At 36.3% G+C, this 17,804-nt stretch overlaps 1 protein-coding gene and 2 pseudogenes across 2 annotated transcripts in view; all 3 read right to left on the reverse strand.

Annotated features, from left to right (window-relative positions):
- LOC101299060 overlaps positions 1-3,337 on the reverse strand; it is a 5,669-nt pseudogene extending 2,332 nt beyond the window's left edge.
- A 6,340-nt stretch (positions 3,338-9,677) lies between these two features.
- On the reverse strand, positions 9,678-9,887 carry LOC101315009 (60S ribosomal protein L38-like). The gene has a single exon (XM_004290379.1). The coding sequence runs from the start codon at positions 9,885-9,887 to the stop codon at positions 9,678-9,680; it is 210 nt and encodes a 69-aa protein (XP_004290427.1).
- A 2,572-nt stretch (positions 9,888-12,459) lies between these two features.
- LOC101315297 overlaps positions 12,460-17,804 on the reverse strand; it is a 7,838-nt pseudogene continuing 2,493 nt past the window's right edge. The window contains exons 2-12 of the transcript XR_183955.1: positions 16,508-16,621; positions 16,289-16,388; positions 15,871-16,012; positions 15,650-15,746; positions 15,150-15,314; positions 14,926-14,997; positions 13,807-13,966; positions 13,623-13,697; positions 13,302-13,430; positions 12,924-13,070; positions 12,460-12,862 (exon numbers count right to left, since the gene is read on the reverse strand). The product of XR_183955.1 is annotated as a splicing factor 3A subunit 3-like (transcript). The remainder of the gene's footprint in view (positions 12,863-12,923; positions 13,071-13,301; positions 13,431-13,622; positions 13,698-13,806; positions 13,967-14,925; positions 14,998-15,149; positions 15,315-15,649; positions 15,747-15,870; positions 16,013-16,288; positions 16,389-16,507; positions 16,622-17,804) is intronic.

Below are 17,804 nucleotides of genomic sequence, written 5' to 3' on the forward strand. Positions count from 1 at the left end.
ATTCGTCTGGATACAGGTCTGAAATACATATGGTAAACTGTTTCTTTTTGAATGCTCAATCTTTGTTGCAGTTTATGGTTCTTCATTTAGATTTCGCTCTTAAAAAATGAAGAAAAATTTGGAATTAACACAATCTTTGTCTGAGTGATAATTGTCGTATTAAAGAGTTACTCCAAACGGGATTTAGAGTTCTAATGGGACGTGTGGATTTGTAAACTTATGAATTGCTGATCTACAATTAATAAATTGGATCATTTGTTTACTGGATTATTCAATTCATTTTCTTTTGGTTTGTTGTGCAAGAGAAATCTCATGGAGACGGAAGAGTTGGCTTGGAGAATGCCTAGATTTCAAAGGACGACATCCTTTCCCTTGCTAAGAAGGATGATAAAAGTTACCCTTAATCTGTAACACTACTGTAACCGACAGCTTGCATTTTTGAATTTCAAAGGACGACATCCTTTCCCTTGCTAAGAAGGATGATAAAATTTCTTATGTATGAAATTTTTCAAGGAGTGCTACATTTTGGGATCTTGAATACAACTTTAGAATATCAAGTATGTCGTGTGACAAAATACACGCAAAAAATGGTGGCTTCAAAGAAAGAAAACTTTGCTTTCATCTGCTTGATTTAATTTTTATGTTTGCTTAATCTGAGTATCAATATGATTTTTCTTTCTTTCTTTCTTCCTTTTGCTTTTGAGTGCCACAAGAATACAAAATTTCAGAGATAATTGGACATCTTTTTTCTAGTTCTGTTTAGTAATCACTATGGTCTACTGTTGATGCTTGGTTCTGGTTTCTTTTGGGTGATTTCCAATTAATCAGTTCTCAAGGTAATGGAGGTATGCTTAATGCTCTCCCATTTCAAATATTTTTATCTGTAATTTCAGATTCCTTTTAATAAATATAACAGTGATTCAAATATTTTAAATATGTATAGGTCATCTTCAGTTGATAGAGTAAATAAAAAGAAGTGAATAAATTCGTATGGGCTATAATGATCTATGTCAATAGGATGAATAATAATAACAACAAGGAGAACAAGTAGGAGGATTATGACAGTCTGGTGAATGCTGATGTATAACAAGTAGGGTGATGTTCTCATTTTTCCAGAGGGTCATCCCATTGCCAGTTTGCCATTGTCCCAAATTGACTACAATGAACGTCAAAGGTAGTATAAAGATTTGGAGTCAATGGGTAGAAGACAAGAGGAACTTAATTGCAGGTTAGTCAATCATGCTTTAGACAAATGAACTTATTCAAAATTCAAAGCATTGCTTATTAGTTGGTTACAATCAAAGCAGCTTGGACATGGGTTTTTTCTTTTCAAGTATTTGTTTTTGGTTGGTTTTGTTTTTGGGTATTCGAATAGTTTCCATCAAGTATTTGAATGACTGGTTGGACTCTGTGTTTGATGCTATGGATATTTTTCTGGTTTTGTAGTTTGTGGTCAAGGTTGCTGTGATTTTGTTGATCAGGTTAGGTTCTTCCCTTTTTCTCTTAGTGAAGGGATGTTTTATTAATGGTATTTAGTAGTAGTTTGGGTTTTATTGTGTTGATTGTACAGTTGGAATCAAAACTGAATTGAAACTTAGTGGAAAGAACCTAAAAGTCCTATCAGGTGTCAAAACAAAGGCATGGTCTCATTATAAATCATTATCTTATTCAAAACAAAACTATCTTACTTTTTAGTCTTAAACCTATGAGGCTGTATGTATGATACTTACCAGAAAAATATCCATATCATAGTAATTTTTATTTTTTTGTGAATTGAATTGCTAAAAGTTAGGCTCTCAATGCTTTTTTTTTTTTTCTAAATAAAAATTGTTGACAATCGGTATTGTGTCTATGGGAATTATTATATCAATTTATAATGATTAATGTTCTCAAATAAAGAAAACTGTATCGATTATATAGTGGCTTCAAAGAAGGAAAACTTTGCTTTCATCTGCTTGATTATTAATTTTCATTTCTTAATCTGAGTATCAATTTATAATGGTTATCATTTGTGTGATGTCCTGATTTTATTTATTTAAATATATTTTTTATTGTCTAATTTCATTTACTTTATCATTGGTTTAAATGAGGTCTGAGTAGTTTGAGGAGCAGTTTGTTTTTTTNTTTTTTTTTTTTTCCAAGAACTTTAGAAACAGTTATACTAATGGGGAAGGCTGGGTTTTTGCATTTGTGGAGACAGTTGTTCAAGGCGAATTTGAAGATCCTGCTCTATGCTCACGGTATCTTGGTTCTGGCAAAGGAAAGGAGGCCAAATTTAGTTCTCTTGGCTTAAGGTTTTTGCTGTCATTTATTTTGATAGAAAGAAGTACACGGATTGTTGAAGAATATGAAGGTGTACGTATTGGTGGACGATATTTAGGGTGAATTAAAGTTCTTGTCAGCTTTTGGGATTCTTTATGTTTCTTGAATTCATCTTGATTAGAAGGTATGCTGCAGTCTATGGTTACAACGACAATCTGGTTGGTTTTTGTTTTTGAAGGCTAGGTTAGCACATAGATGACCTAGCATAGTACTTTGATGAATTATTGATATCCAATTCTTGCTTATGTAGTTGTGTCTTAACATAATGCAAATCATTTAACCATCATTCTGTAAAACTCTGGTGGTATTTCACAAAGAGCCTGATATTTGATATTTGGTATGTGAGATTCTGTGCATACTATGGTCTTATTTACTAATCACTCACTAAGAATCATTCTTATCGTTAGAAAAGAATTTCCAAACTAATAAGTCATAATTGTGGTTTTGGGTTGCTGCATTGTCATGCCGAAAAAAGTTGAATACCAGTAATTTTCACATTTGTGTATCCCATTTGAATCGGTGTCATTCTCTCATAATAAACTTGCGGCTATCTAAAGATTTTGATATTGAAATGCTGTTATAATCTAAGTATTAGGAGATTAGAAGATCTATGAATCAAGCCTTGATGAACGAGTGTATAAAACTATAAATCCGGAATATGATATGGACAAGGGAACAGCCAATGAATCAAACTTGCACCAGGAAAATGCGTGGCTAGCATACAATACGAGGACTGTTGTTGTTTCAGTGGTAGACTACCATAAATTTGTGAAGCTCTATTGATTTCAATATATTCAGCAACGATGCAAGAAAGAAATTACAACACATTTCATAAAATACTCATAACCACGCTACTCAGAGACCAGCTCAACAACTAGCTACTCTACAACCTAATGTTATGGTATGAAACACCCGTTACATATTCAGGCTATAAGATTCTCAGTTTTTGATGCATAGGAACAAGGAACCTTTATAATAAGTTGTGGCCTTTACATTTTGAGTTTACCACAGCCATTGGTGCATCCAGACCGCTATGTAGTCCACACATACCGTAAATAGAGTTTAGCTATCCAAAACAAACAAAGAACTATCATTCTTTCTCATATCAAGGGTCCTTAAAAACAAAAATTCCCCAAAAGTGGAGATTAACAGTCCGAAAGTTGAACTAACTACAGCTCATGATTCTGCAATGAATAATGGGTATTGCTCCTCGGATGCCCTTTGTATGTAATACAATGTGGTTCTTTAATCTGGGTATCACAGAAATGCACATTTCTCAGACTCAAACAGAAACTAGCATACATCCAATACAGACATTTCATAACTAGACATCTTGGTTTCAGAATCAATATTACCAAGCTCAATGGTGGTCCAATATTGGCGCTAGACTGTCGTTCATTACATTAGAATTCGGCATTTCATATAATGGCTTCTCAATTATGATTGAAAACAAAATGAGCTCAGAATAGACCCAATTGTAATTCCATAACGTGTGGAAGAGAAACATAGGACCTAATTGGAAATCAGATTGTGAATAATGATAGAAAAGAAAGCAAAAATTTACGAGAAAACTATATTCACTTGAACTTCAAGTAATAGACACCTTTAAGTTATTCAATTCTATAGCACATGACAATGAGGGAAAGAGTAATATACTTACCCTAGAAAGAAAATATACTGCCATGTCAAATTATCCACATTTACACTTCACTGTAACAAAACTAATTGTGGAGTAATCACGGCTGCGTTCAATTATACTGAAAATTCCCAGAAGACCTGAAAATAGTTTTACTTCAGCATTAGAAAAACACTAGGTTGCAGGAATGCAGGTGCACCATTATGCTTAGGAAGTTGGGGCGGGGACATATGCCAGCAGAATGAAAATCTTATGAAAACAAAATGGATTCCAATCACAAATACCTACTGCAACATAATGCTACTCTAAGAATGATATGAGCGTCAAACACAAACACGCTAACACCTCAAATTAATCTACTCTACATGTGAACGCAATTCGTTTGAATGTTGCAACAACATCAGCAGAGATTCTACTAAATGGCAAGTCATCAAAATTGGCCCTCAATGGACAACAGGTATGAAACTACAAACCGATTGGAAAGGGCATATTAGACCATTAGTTACAACTTGTTGTAGGTCTCATACCATTCAATATATGGATATATCATATCACTTCTTCTTGCTGTTTATACTAACTCAAGGTAAATGACACACTCAATAGTTATACTAACTCAAGAGGGTAAATGGCAGACACAGTTAGTTTTAATAACTTAAGGTAGATGGCACACACAGTACTTTACATACACTTTTAATAGTAAGATTACACTTGAGATCTCCTCTTTACAACCCCCACAAGGATCAAACTCACCAAGTAGGGCTATACACCAACACAGATCAAAACTCATTTGGTGGACTAATCTTAATACTCAGACAAACAAGCACAGTTAAAAGCCAAGTACATTTCTCATGCTCTCTTCTGTGTGGTATGTTTCAAGACTGAGAGAAGGGAACAAAAAGGAGCTTCTCTATCTACGTTCGGCCAGAGTAGATTACAATAACATAAGCTAATTGCTAATAGCTAACTGTCCAATGCCTACTAAAACAGGTTAATAATATTGCGCAAATGGTCATTTCCCCTTTTTTGTAATATAAGTTAGTACAAGCAGAATACAATAGTTTTGAGATACACGAATTCCAGTTAAATGTTGATGCACTTGGCAAACAGATATATACCAGCAAGTAAAGAAAACATAAGCATACACAACAAAGTTCATAGTAAAAACGGGGCATACAGATTCATAACTTCCTTATTTCTGAATCAAATTATGCAAATAATGTATTGATTCTGTACTACTCAAAATGCCCGTAAATTCTGTGTAATGAAATTATGAATCAAGGAGAAATATAAAACTTCACTTATAACAGAAATTTCGACCAAAGTAATAAGGATGTGGAATCCAACTAGCAACAAAGTAAATACAGCCAAGCTATCTTAGGGTTGAAATTCGTATCAATAAAAAGAAAGGATTCAAGGAACTAGTTGCAATGAACAATTTAATGGAAAACTAACAGCTCAATGATCAACCGAGATAAAGAGGAAGAGAACGAAAAGGCTTCTGTGCTGAAAAGGCACCAATTCATCATAAACAAACAATTAAAAATAATTCCATTTCTGTATGCAATTTATCTTGCTAGCAATAGAATTATCAGGCCCGCTCACCTGCGGGAGAGTTTTCACGGGACAGAAAGGGACGATTCATCCATGACCGTTAGATCTAAATGAAGCTGATCTGAGGGCTGAAAGAAGCTTCATCCCAATTTGTGAGTTCACACCAGATAGCCACCCATCTCCAATCCTTTATCTCCTCTCTCTCTCTCTCTCTCTCTCTCGTTGAGAAACCCAGGTGCACAGCAACACCACCACAGCTCCCACGAAGAGCAACGATGCCGTATAGATGGTCCTCGGCGAAGGTGACGCGGCTGTCAAGGAGGATCGGCAGGGACGCGGGTTTGGCGTCGTGGGAGATGTTGGCGTTGAAGGCTAGGTCGGCGTGAGAAACTTCGACTGCGACGGCGATGCCGTGTTTGGCGGAGAAGGCGCGAGAGGTAGAGTGGACGAATGTGGGGGAGGGGGTTGCGGTGGAGTTGGGCCAGGTCGGGTTGGAGAGAGAAAGGGAGTAAGGGTCGGAGAAGAGGAAGGAGAAGTCGGCGTAACGGAAGAGGTAGGAGGCTGGTTGTCGGTGGAGATATCAGACTTGGCGACCAAGGGCGTGCTGTGGGGCGGAGGGCGGCGTTGCTGGCATCGATGCACCATAACCATTCTTTTCCAATTTGGTTTTGATTCAAGGGTGTACGAAATTCCATATTCAAGATTTATGGTTGAACCCAGAACCATTCTTTTCCAATTTAAGAACCAAAGATGATTGATTTTCTATTTTAACCTGTGCAAACTGTGGTCTGATTCTTTGGGGTTTCATCATGTTTAATTGGAAGTTTGGAACTGCTCTACATCGCCTGGGTTTCTCAACGAGAGAGAGAAAGGAGAAAAAGGATAGAAAGATGGCTGGTTAGGGTGAAGCTTTTTTCAGCCCTCAGATCAACTTCAATTAGATCTAACGGTCATGGATGGACCGTCCCTTTCTGTCCCGTAAAACCTCTCCCGCAGGTGAGCGGGCCTGATAGAATTATATAAGAAATGTCTACAAAATGATTATCTGTTTCCAATTTCGACAGCATATAGCAGCAGATACCTTCTCTTGTTAGCTTCCAAAACTTGCCTCAGCTAATTGAACAATGTGTTTCGAACAACATCCAATTTGCTTAGCTAACACCATACATCATACTTCTACATATCTACAGAGGAATTGAATGATACGATGAGAAACAAAATCGTTGATGAGGCTATTTTGAGCTGAATCCTAAACAAAACTTCAAATTGCCTAATGACAGAGAACAATCCCAGATTTCTAGGGTTTTCTAGTCAAACCGTATTAGATTTCATTGACTTATTGGAATCAAATTCCGATGTAGCCATCGGAATGAAAATTCCACATCGTCGGAGTCATATACTCAAAATAGCTTCTAGAAGAGCAAGAAAATGAAAATTGACAAGAAAAGCAACAATGCTATGAATTCATATACTCAAAATGAAAATTCCAGATTGAAGAGGCTGTGGTAGACGAATCAAAGCAAATAGACTTACTGGAAAATCAACTGCTCCGGTTGGATTGGATGAAGATTGGACGCTGGATTGATTACGTTTTCGATTTGAAAATTACCCACCCCTTTGAATCCTCACAAAGCTTCTTCAAGGACTCTTTTCTCTCACTGCTCTCTCAGCACTGAGCCTTGTATCTAATCTCTGGCTCTAGAATCTTATATTTTCTCTCACATACTAATAGAAAAGATAAGTAGAAAGAAAGTACAAGGAATCCACAGAGACAGGAAGCAGACAAAAACAAACAAGACAACTTGAGAGAGAGAGACCAGCCTAATTTCCAGCACCTACCCGGTTTATCAGAAAAATGGAATAATCCCTAAAAGAATCACTAATCCATAATACAGACCAACTAATGGTATCAAGGTATTAAAAGAACCCTAGGTCCAGCTCCTTGAAAGTTATTAAACAAATCTTCTAGTTCAAGATTAGGTACTTCGTTTTAAGTGACCAAATTCAACCCCAATGAACCAAGGACACAACCTAATGGAACCATCCTCCCATCCTCCTTCCCAAGGTGACTTCATAAAACAATCATCTGATAGACTTTTATGAAGTAACTTCTTATTTGTTCAACTTTTTTCTGAGCAGGTGCCATTCTTCAAGTTCTCTCTGAATTTTTTTGTTTTTGTTCTTTTTCTTACAGAAAAAATAAAAAGCAAAATTCAAAAATACAAAAAAAAAGAGACCTGTAAAAAGCTAGTCTTCTGGCAAAGTTTCAACATAGGGTAAAGGAAGCCACATTTCAAGTCCAACTCATCAGCCACACACCGATTTCTAGCTCTATACTTCAGCATGAACACTGCTCAAGTGACTCCTTGTACATTTCATAAATCAATAAAATTTGATCACTTTCCAGCTTGAAGTCATTTCTCATCAACAGAGGATTACACCCTCAAATAATGGTTGCTGGATTTTTCCAAACTAATCGATAATACCAGCTCCATCAGTAATCCATGTTTCTTGGTCTTGAATAGCATTAGCACAGAAGATTAGTACTTGAACGAAAGGCTGGAGTATCGTATTAACATTTGCTAGCTTAAAAGCCCATCTCATAAGTCATAAGTAGCATAGACGGTCTCTAGAACCTTTAACTCGACTCCCTTTTACAGAAATTTACTCCTAGAGAATCTTCTTGGTCGCATAAAACAACAGTTGAAGCAAGTATATATCATAACACACTTGACGATATTTGGGTTATGATGATATGGGATTTGACCTCTCACTCTAATTCTAACTACTACTCACCAAAACGTTTCCCCATGATTGATTCCACTTAACCGTATTAAGGATAGTCTAGCCTATTCATTCATAATAGGGCGTGAATCAAACAACATTATACATGTATGTATGGATGTTAAGAATGGGAAAATAGGGCAGGGCGGGCGAGGTTAGGACATACAGTTTGCTGAGCATCTTTGATACCCTCAGAAGCAAAAGCAACTTGATCGAGGTTAAATGTCTAATTATACAGCATGTCACGCTGTCCTTCATACATTCGCTTTTGCTTGAGAACCCGCATGGCTCTGGCCTTTACGGCCTCCTGGGCTGCTCTTTGTATCGATTCAGTTCCACATCAAGCTTCTTGATCTTCTCGTCCACTGTATCCCCTCTTTTATTAATCTGGTAGGCAAAATTAGCACAATATCTTTCTTGGCGCCGAATACCCTCTTCATCTGATCGTCTTCTTTTTCTTCTTCTTCTTCCTCCTCTTATGGGCTACAAGTGCGATTGTACGCGTTACAAATTTACTAACGTGTGCGGGCTTACACATGGCGGTTTCTCACTTTCTCTGTTATGTTTTCTGGGACGACCCTATTTTTCACCCTACTAACATCTTCTTCCTTTTCTTTTTCTTTTTGAGTGTGTCTATTGGGATCTCCAAATTTGGTCACTATACCTCTCATTCTCCCTACACCTCATTTTTACTTTTCAATATAAGCATTTGCTCAGTATACCTCATTTCAAATTTCTAAAATAACCATAGTTATGTAGTGACATATATTTCAATCAATTAATTACCAAGGAAGAAAATTTCAGTGATTACGGAAATTTCGACCCTTCAAAATATGGAAATTTCGACGGAAATTTCGGGGAAATATCGATTGTAGTAAAAAAAAATGAGAAAATTGACGGAAATTTGAAGAAAAACAAGGAAATTTTAAACCAAACTTTAAGAGATATTTGTTCTCTATATTAGGTACTATATTTGAAATGAAAACCTTGAATAAACATTGATCTATAGGGAGTTGTAGTAAGTTAAGGTGAAAAAAATTAGTGCTGAACCGTTAATAATTCTTATGAGGTACAAAATTTTCACTATCTTTATCGTCTCTCTGTGCAGAGCCTTCAACGTATTGTGAATAATAGTCATTAAATAAATACAAATTAGCTCTCTAAGCAAGCACATAATGCAATAGTGAACCAACTACTTTCTATATCAAATGAACCAAAATTCGAAACGAAACTAAAGAAGAAAACCACCGCCATTCTCACCTCGGAATCGCTCCTCTTTTTTTTTTAACACCAACAACTTTAAGATAAGCCACGAATTGTTCAAGTTCAAAGATAAAAATAAAAGGTTACGTGGCATTCATTAAATCACTACACCAAGTCCTCTTCAAAGATCCTGAACAGTCAAACCTAGAGGAAGGGATTGCTTCAACTTATCAGCCTTATCAGTATCAAACACACAAAGTGTGTAAAGGTACTTGGAGCATCGAACCTTGAACTTAACATCATCTTTCGTCTTCTTGATTTTCACAGAACGTTCATCCTTCCTTCTTGCAGTCAGGAGGAAATCCTTGATCTCATGGATTTGCTTCAGCATGTTGGGAGGATGGGTTTGATCTCTGGAGGCTGCGAGCGTTCTGTGAGCGAAGGAATCGCTCATCTGATATCGAGCAACAAACGCCGATCGCCTTTGCCTCATATTCCCCTTACATTTCGAAACTACCCTCCCTCCACCTAAGCTATTACCAGCACGGCCGCCGCCAACTCTTGGTCCATGCCTCTACACCGACCTCCCGCGCCTCTGCGACTCTCCAGCAGGGGTATTTTCAGAACTCCGCAACACCGAGCGTCCTCCTCTCTCATCGGAGCCGGAATCAAACAGCTCAATCGCTAAGTCGTCAAGGCTAATCTCCGGGGAAGCCTGAGCCTCTCACCGTGTTCACAAACTTCCTCCTCGGAGTTCGATTGACTTCAAACTCCTCGGCTGCCGCCTCAGACAGCGCCGGTGTAAAACCTTCTGCGGGATTTCGATAGTTTCGGTGAGATTTCGAAAATATCGCGATATATCGTGAGTTTCGGACAAAAAATTCTGGGGAGGAAAAAATATTTCGCCATGTGAAAAAAACGAAATTTTTGGCGAAATATCGTCGAAAATTTCGATTTTTTCCCTTTCCCTTGTTAATTACCTCTTATTCACTTAATTAGTACCTCTCTATTCTTTTTTTTTTTTTTTTTTCCTTAACATCCATCATCCCTACCTTCATTTTTTTATTATTTTTTTCATGCAAGAAAATGTTCTATCATGAACTATTCTACATATCTTTTTAATTGTTTTTCTCTTTTGTACGTGTTATTTTTTCTCTATTTTTTTTTCTCCATTTTTTTTCTTTTGAATAATTTAATCTCTATTTTGTACCTCATAATAAATTATTTCAATAAATATATATTTTCTATAATAGCTATATATTAATTTTTTTTCATATAAACAAATTTATGCACCTTGCACGTATATGCGTTCAACATGTATGATAATATAAAGTTTTATGTTACATGATCGATATTGATTATAAACTATATGTATGCTTTAATAAAAAGAAATTGGAAAACAAAAATATATAAGGAAAATAATAAAGAATAGAATCAATTATTATTGAATTGGAAAGTCCAAAGAGAATAAATATAATATTTTCTTTTGTATAATTATTGTCCTTAATAGTCATTGTGTATGAGGATGCATATGTCATTTAATAATTCACAATAGAGTGAGGTCTGGTGAGCAAATTTAGAGGTCCCAATAGCCGCATTCTTTCTTCTTTTTTTTGTTACAAACGAGGCCTAAAAGACCCTGACCAAAACAAGAGCATATTCTCTTCCCTCTAGTAACAACATATTTACTTGTAACATCTTTCACGATACTAGTTATTTTTAAGTTAAATTTTAATCAAATTAATGAAAATATTATTTTCACTAACAACTTTATACATACGTCTAATTTTAATCCATCATCTTCTTCCTTCAGCCAAAACCGATTCCACGCAAGACTCTATCTATTTTCCCAGCTCTATGATTAATACAACCAATTCTTCTACTAAAATCAAATCAAATTGGTAAACAAATGAAGCTTAACAAACAATCAAGGGAGACAAAATAATTGAAAACTTTTATCCTTTTTTGTTTTATTAATTCTCTCACTCAAATAACATCTAAGATTTTCAATCAGTCGAAATAGTATGAAAATTTGATATCACTAGGAAGCTTGTAGAATACCGATTCTTAGAGTAGTAAATATGTTTAGAAATTTAAAAGCTTAGCATCCAAACTGAAATTTGTTTGTTTGTTTGATTCTCTTTATGTTCATCTTTATGATAGGGGTATAATTGTATAAAAAAAGATTCCAAAAACTAAGGGTGTGAATAATATTTCTCTTTACGGAAATAAAATATTGAAATATTACAAAAACTCTCAACCCGATGTTTGATATCACAAGGATAGTTATCGGGAAAGTTGTTAAAAACTTGATAATTAATATAGTAAAATATTGTCTTCTAAGTAATAAATGCAGATGAAGGAAAGTAATTATTTCAGATTTTGGAATGAACAACTTTTCTCTTATATTTTCCCTTCGAAACACTTTCTTTTTGCCTCATAAAACGTAGAAAATTAACAAATTTTCTTTCCTGATGCTTATTTTTTTGCAAAACAAACAAGGCATTATTGAGATAAAATGTTTCATGACTGGCATATAGACCATATATCATCTACGACCCATGCACTAACTTTGTATGGGTAATGTTTCGCGTCAATGGGTTTACCATAAACTTTTTATCTACCAATTAGATGGTAGAGGAAAGGTATGTAATAGTCTTTTCTGACTTGAGGTTAATGCTGCTTAATTATTACCAATTTATTATCCATGTTCCTTTGATACTGTGGTGTGCTGGTCTAATGGTATTCCTTAATATCCTTGGGCTCATCTCGCCTAAGCTAGGAGAAAGAAAGTCTACATCCCAACATCTTTGGTTTGACCCTCAACAACTTCAAGCCTCCATTTCCGTAGAAAAATGAACTCGTACTCCGGATGGTCACCTCTAAACGCTTTCTTACTACTAATGGATCTCAGTCCTCAGTCACATAACGGCATGGCACAAAATGCAACGGAAAAATACATTACTGTATGTACACGACAACTCTTTTCTTCTTTTCTTTTGGCGAAATTGACAAGTCTAACATGAGAGTAACATGAAATCTACAGCAAGAAAGAGTGATCATAGTACAATATTTGAGTGATTGATGTACTTAAATTTAGGCACTACATAACATATGACCATACACTTGGGTACAAAGTAACATAAATCCTACATTCCTGACCCATGGAGCAAGAAAATTCTTCCCAACTTCAATTCCTAACAGCTGCATACTTATTATTTATATTAGTCTCTGTTGCTGCAGATCAGTATATGTCTTCTTATTATAGATGTTTCCCTCTCTGTCTTCATACTCTTCTTCAAGGTCTGGGTGCCACTTGTTCACCCCTTGCCGTGCTTGTATCCTCTTCCACAATTCTTCTACTTCCTGCAAAGTAGAAATTGTCAGCCTATCCTAACTAGATTCTGTCTTGAAAAAAAAATGATACCTCAATTGATGTGATCTCATTAAAGTTCTTGGTGTTTGGTATACCAAGGCAACGCATTCCATGTTGATGGCGCCATTCCTTAAAATGCCGCTCAAAAGCTCTACGCCCCCAGTAACTCTGATTCCCACATATCTCACACTTGAATTCCTGAAACACAAAAATAGGAAAATATTAGTGTGAAAGAAGGAATAAATAGCCGCGCATGCAGAAAGTAAAATTTTGGTTCCTTTCAAATTTAGAAACTCCCCAAGCACAAGAATAAACATCTTTGAATACAAAATTAATACAGTGAAACTCCTCAAGCACCAAAATATACATGTTTGAATAGAAACAACAATAAAAATATAGTATAAAGACAGAATTTTAGGGCGTAATTACCTGATCAAGACCATGAAGCTTATACAGCCAGTACGGTATGGGCTTCCCATCCCAACCCATTGTCAATTTGAGTGGATTATAAATCTGCTGCTCAGCGTCATCACTTTCAGTATCAGCCTGTGCCTCTTCCTGCAAGGAAACAACCCGAGCAAAGCAGTTGTTAGAGACAACAACAAACTTGGAAGACATACGGAAACATATTATAGAAAAGGGGAAGAAGGACCAGGTATTAACGGATCTAAACAAGAATAAGAATAGTGATTGGGTGGGTTGTCTGTTTAATAGTTTCGAGGGAAAAAGAATGACATGCAATCTACTTACATCCTCTTTGGCTGCAATTTCTTCATATGTCAAAGCCTGTTTCTTGACAATGTTGTCTTTTGTTCGTTCAATAGCCTGCACAATGCAGCAGATAATTTATAAATAAGCACCGACATTCAAAAGGAAATACAGACTACAGGTAAAAAAGCAGGTGAGAATAAATAGCTAGGCATCATATTCCGACCTCACTCAGTAAGTCACTTGATTTTTTCAATTTGGCTTCCAAGAAAGCAATTTCTTTTAACATGCCAACTTGCTGTGGAGCTACAGCGGCCCCATTCTGTGCTGAACCCACGTGACCCTTTGGCAAAGTGCTTCTTGTCCAACTTTTCCAGAGGTGTGTCCTGCACAAAAGCAACAAGACGTTGAACACAAGAAAACTCTAACATTACAGGACCAAGAAATAAAGCGAGCAGCACATTACTTTTAACAATAAACTCATATAAGAGTATCTGATGAGGACATCATAGTCAAACCTGTCAAGGTTTATGAGCGAAAGAAATGGAAGGAGAGAGCACCTAGTCATTCAAGATAATCATTGCAACTGGGAACAAAGTCTGATTCTAGAAGTCTCTAAGCTGCCTGTGTCTTTTCAAATTTCCACTTCAGTTTAGAAGTCTTCAGGTCTCCTTTATTAAGTCTTAAATGCGTCAGTTTTAGAAGAGAATCCTAATAAGTCTTTAATACTTCAGTTTTAGAAGTCTTAAAGAGTCTTTTATGAAGTCAATGTGAGCTATCTTCTCAAGTATAAATAAGTGTAAGGGTCTAATGCCCAGGTATGTTATGGTCTATGAATAAAATTATTAGAGTGTTCCTGAGTTTCACGTGAAAGGATTGGCAAGAAGCCTAGTTTTTGGTGAGAAACTGGGAGTGATTCCTAAATCGAAGTGTTCCGTGCTAGTTCAAAGCCTTAAGCTTCAGACTTTGTCAATCCTGGCATCTAGGCAGTTTTACACTGCACCAGTATCTGTATGTCTCAAACTTGTATATCACCTATATATGGGCCTACAGACAATGATTAAGAATGATCAACCAGTGCTACAATACCATACCAAATCACGAGTTTTAAAAGACCTACTCTGTGAAACTAAGTGAACCTAATTTCTTCTCAATTTAGTTTTATTACCACCAGACAGAGACAAGCACATCTAGGCCAATTCACATATTTCCAACTGCACATGCTGCCCAGAATGCTGTTATTTTAAAACCAATGCACATGAGAATGCACAAGAGAACATAGATCGATAAATAGTATTTATTTTTAGACTGCTTTTTCGGAAAACAATAGTTAGAGAACAATCACCTTTGTAAGTAAAAGCCTCTCTGCACGTTGATGTATGGTACCGCCTACTTTCAGTCCCATCGAAGCCAATGCCTAGTAGGTAAAATACAGAGATTAGCAATGGAAACTGAAATTAAGCTTTGAAGAATAAAGAGATGATCCAACGCCTGGCAGGTAAAATATTTCAAGCTTTTTAACATTAGTTATCAAGTTATTTATCTTTAAGCTTCTAATGTCACCATTACCTCCTTTAGCTTTTCAGGACCCAATTCCACCAGTTCTTCCACTGTGTTAAAGTAGTCAAGATCAATCAAAGTCTGCTGATCTTGAACATGTTCACTATCTAGAATTGCAGTTTCCCATTCTTCTACCTTACCATCTGCCCATTGTTCTTCAAATTCAGCTTCAACCTGCCACAGAAACACCGTAATTTAATATTCTAAATCGATGTAAACTGACAATTAACTTTATATTGTGTCAATCCATTTGCAGTATCCCATTTGGCACTCCCAGACATCAAGTTCAGAAGTATAAAGGTTACAAAATTCAATCATTTCCATAATTCAGTATAAAATATGCAGTTTTGATGCCACAAATGACAAAAATTACTCCACATATTAACAAAGACATGCACTAGACAATAAGTCTTATACCGGAATATATGAACAGCCAATAAATAGATAGATCCTGAACACTATCTAATTGATGCCTGAAGTTCTATGTAAAACAATGGTAGTAAATAAACCTTTGCAAATATTCTATCAAGATCTTGCAATGGCTCTGTCCGGTGGAAGAAATATTCCAGATACTGAACAAGATTCTCAATATATTCCCTGTACTGCCTGAAAGAAACCAAAACAAAATAATTCATAAGTTTCATGTTAATATACTAAAGCCACAGAGGAAGAAACAAACGAATGATCAATAGTTCTTGTAAATGAAAAAAATATCAAGAGCCAACTTCACCTTGTAGACTTGAGCTTCCGAGGAATCTTATGTGGTTGTGAAAAAACATCAAGGTAAGCAGAGTACTCGATGGGCTCTCCAAATTTAGAATTGATATACTGATGTACAGTTCATGTAAATCCAGGTATCGTCCGTCCATAGGCTTCCTGAAAACAAAACATATTATGATTAATAACAGGATAGAAAGAATGCACTAAAGCGAAAATCAATCAGAGTAACAAAAGCAATATCATTCTCCTTAATGAATATGTGAAAATAACAACACAAAATATACGATATTGGCGGCGAGTAAAACGGAACAAGAAACAAAAACTAAGTAGTGCTTTTCAATCTCATGTAGAAGAGAAAAGACTGAAGAAACAATAAATTCCCTTGTCTTTTAACTGAACCATTGTTGACACATGCAAGATAGACTGACCTCTCTATTGAACTCAACTTGAGGCTCCTCCTTGAGCAGTATGCTCCTCATTAGCATCAACAACTAGTGCAGCTGGATGTCTCCTATGGTACTCACGGATCTGCACATAGCAAGAGCTTTAGTTCCGATCCAAATCAATGGAGTGAACACAACCTTTGCTCAATTTGATTTTAGAAACAAGTTTGCCAGAATTAATACTACTAGAAGCAAAAGGAATACCTCTTTCAATCGATCATAGAATGCACTGAACACATTGGTGCTGGTGGAAGTTTGGCCTCCGAGAACCGCAATCTCGTCCTTCCTGGCATTATCGTTATCCTCAAAGATTTCAATCTGAAAACATCAAGAAACCAATTCATAAACTGACACGACCCACCCCGAATTTCACCATGAAACCCAGAGTAAGTCGTGCGGGGACCACCTCCAAGGAAAATTTACTGAAAAGATTAAGAAAATCTCCCTTGTAGATGGACAACCCTAACTCGAAAATTTCATATTACACTTCTGAACATCACATAATATACAAAAATTCTAAAGTATTCAGAGCTACTAAACACAAGCGGAAGCAAGAAAACACGAGTAGGTTGAACAGGTAACCTACTGATGAAAACTGGCCGAAAAGCGGGTGACTATGCCTCGTCTCCTACTAGATCCAACCCGAACTCTGCAGACTGGGCAATTTAAAACGAAGGGCCCAGGGGAAAACATTTAATAACGTCAGAGTGAGTGGACAAAAATAAATTAATAATTAAAAATATTTATGTTTCCCCAAATTAATTTCTAAGGAAAAATCGAATGCATGCCGCAAGCGATAAAACCTTTATCCCATAAAATATCGAGCCTCTCAGACTCTATAATATATGTATGTATTTACACTCGTCCATACTCCCTATATAAATTCATGGGTCTATATAGGGCTACTACGCTCGCGTCCAACGCTCACGTCACGCCTTAATGCGGTGCTACACTACGCCATCAAGGTGGACAGACGGGTGTATAAATATGTGCCCATACCCCCTTATATGAATTAAACACTCATATAAGGCTACTACGCTTACGTCCAACGCTCACGTCACACCATAATGCGGCTATATGCTACGCCATTAAGGTGGACAGACACATATGGCTAGCTAGCATTTTCTATACATACTCTCTCATAAATACATATTTATATTTACCGAAAATCTCATTTTCGGTAACTCTCCCAGAGAAATAAAAGCGTCAAAATTAATTGACGTCAAAACTCCAACAAAAGGAAATGTTCAATCATGAACCATAGCATGCATATTATTTCAAATAAAAGTCCACTCACGAATTAGGCCTAAGCCTGATGTCAATCTGGGGTCTCGTCTGCTCGAGCCTCTTCACGTCCTGTTCCAAATATAATATTAATTTCCCAACCAATATCCAATATTTAATCAAAATAGGCAAAATTACCCGAGAGCCATTATTACGCTCATCATTGCCTAACTTCGATATTCTTACATCGGAACAATCCGAACTTAAATATCATACT

This window comes from Fragaria vesca, linkage group LG2 (genome assembly GCF_000184155.1).
Source record: "Fragaria vesca subsp. vesca linkage group LG2, FraVesHawaii_1.0, whole genome shotgun sequence".
Taxonomy (NCBI): Eukaryota; Viridiplantae; Streptophyta; class Magnoliopsida; order Rosales; family Rosaceae; genus Fragaria; species Fragaria vesca.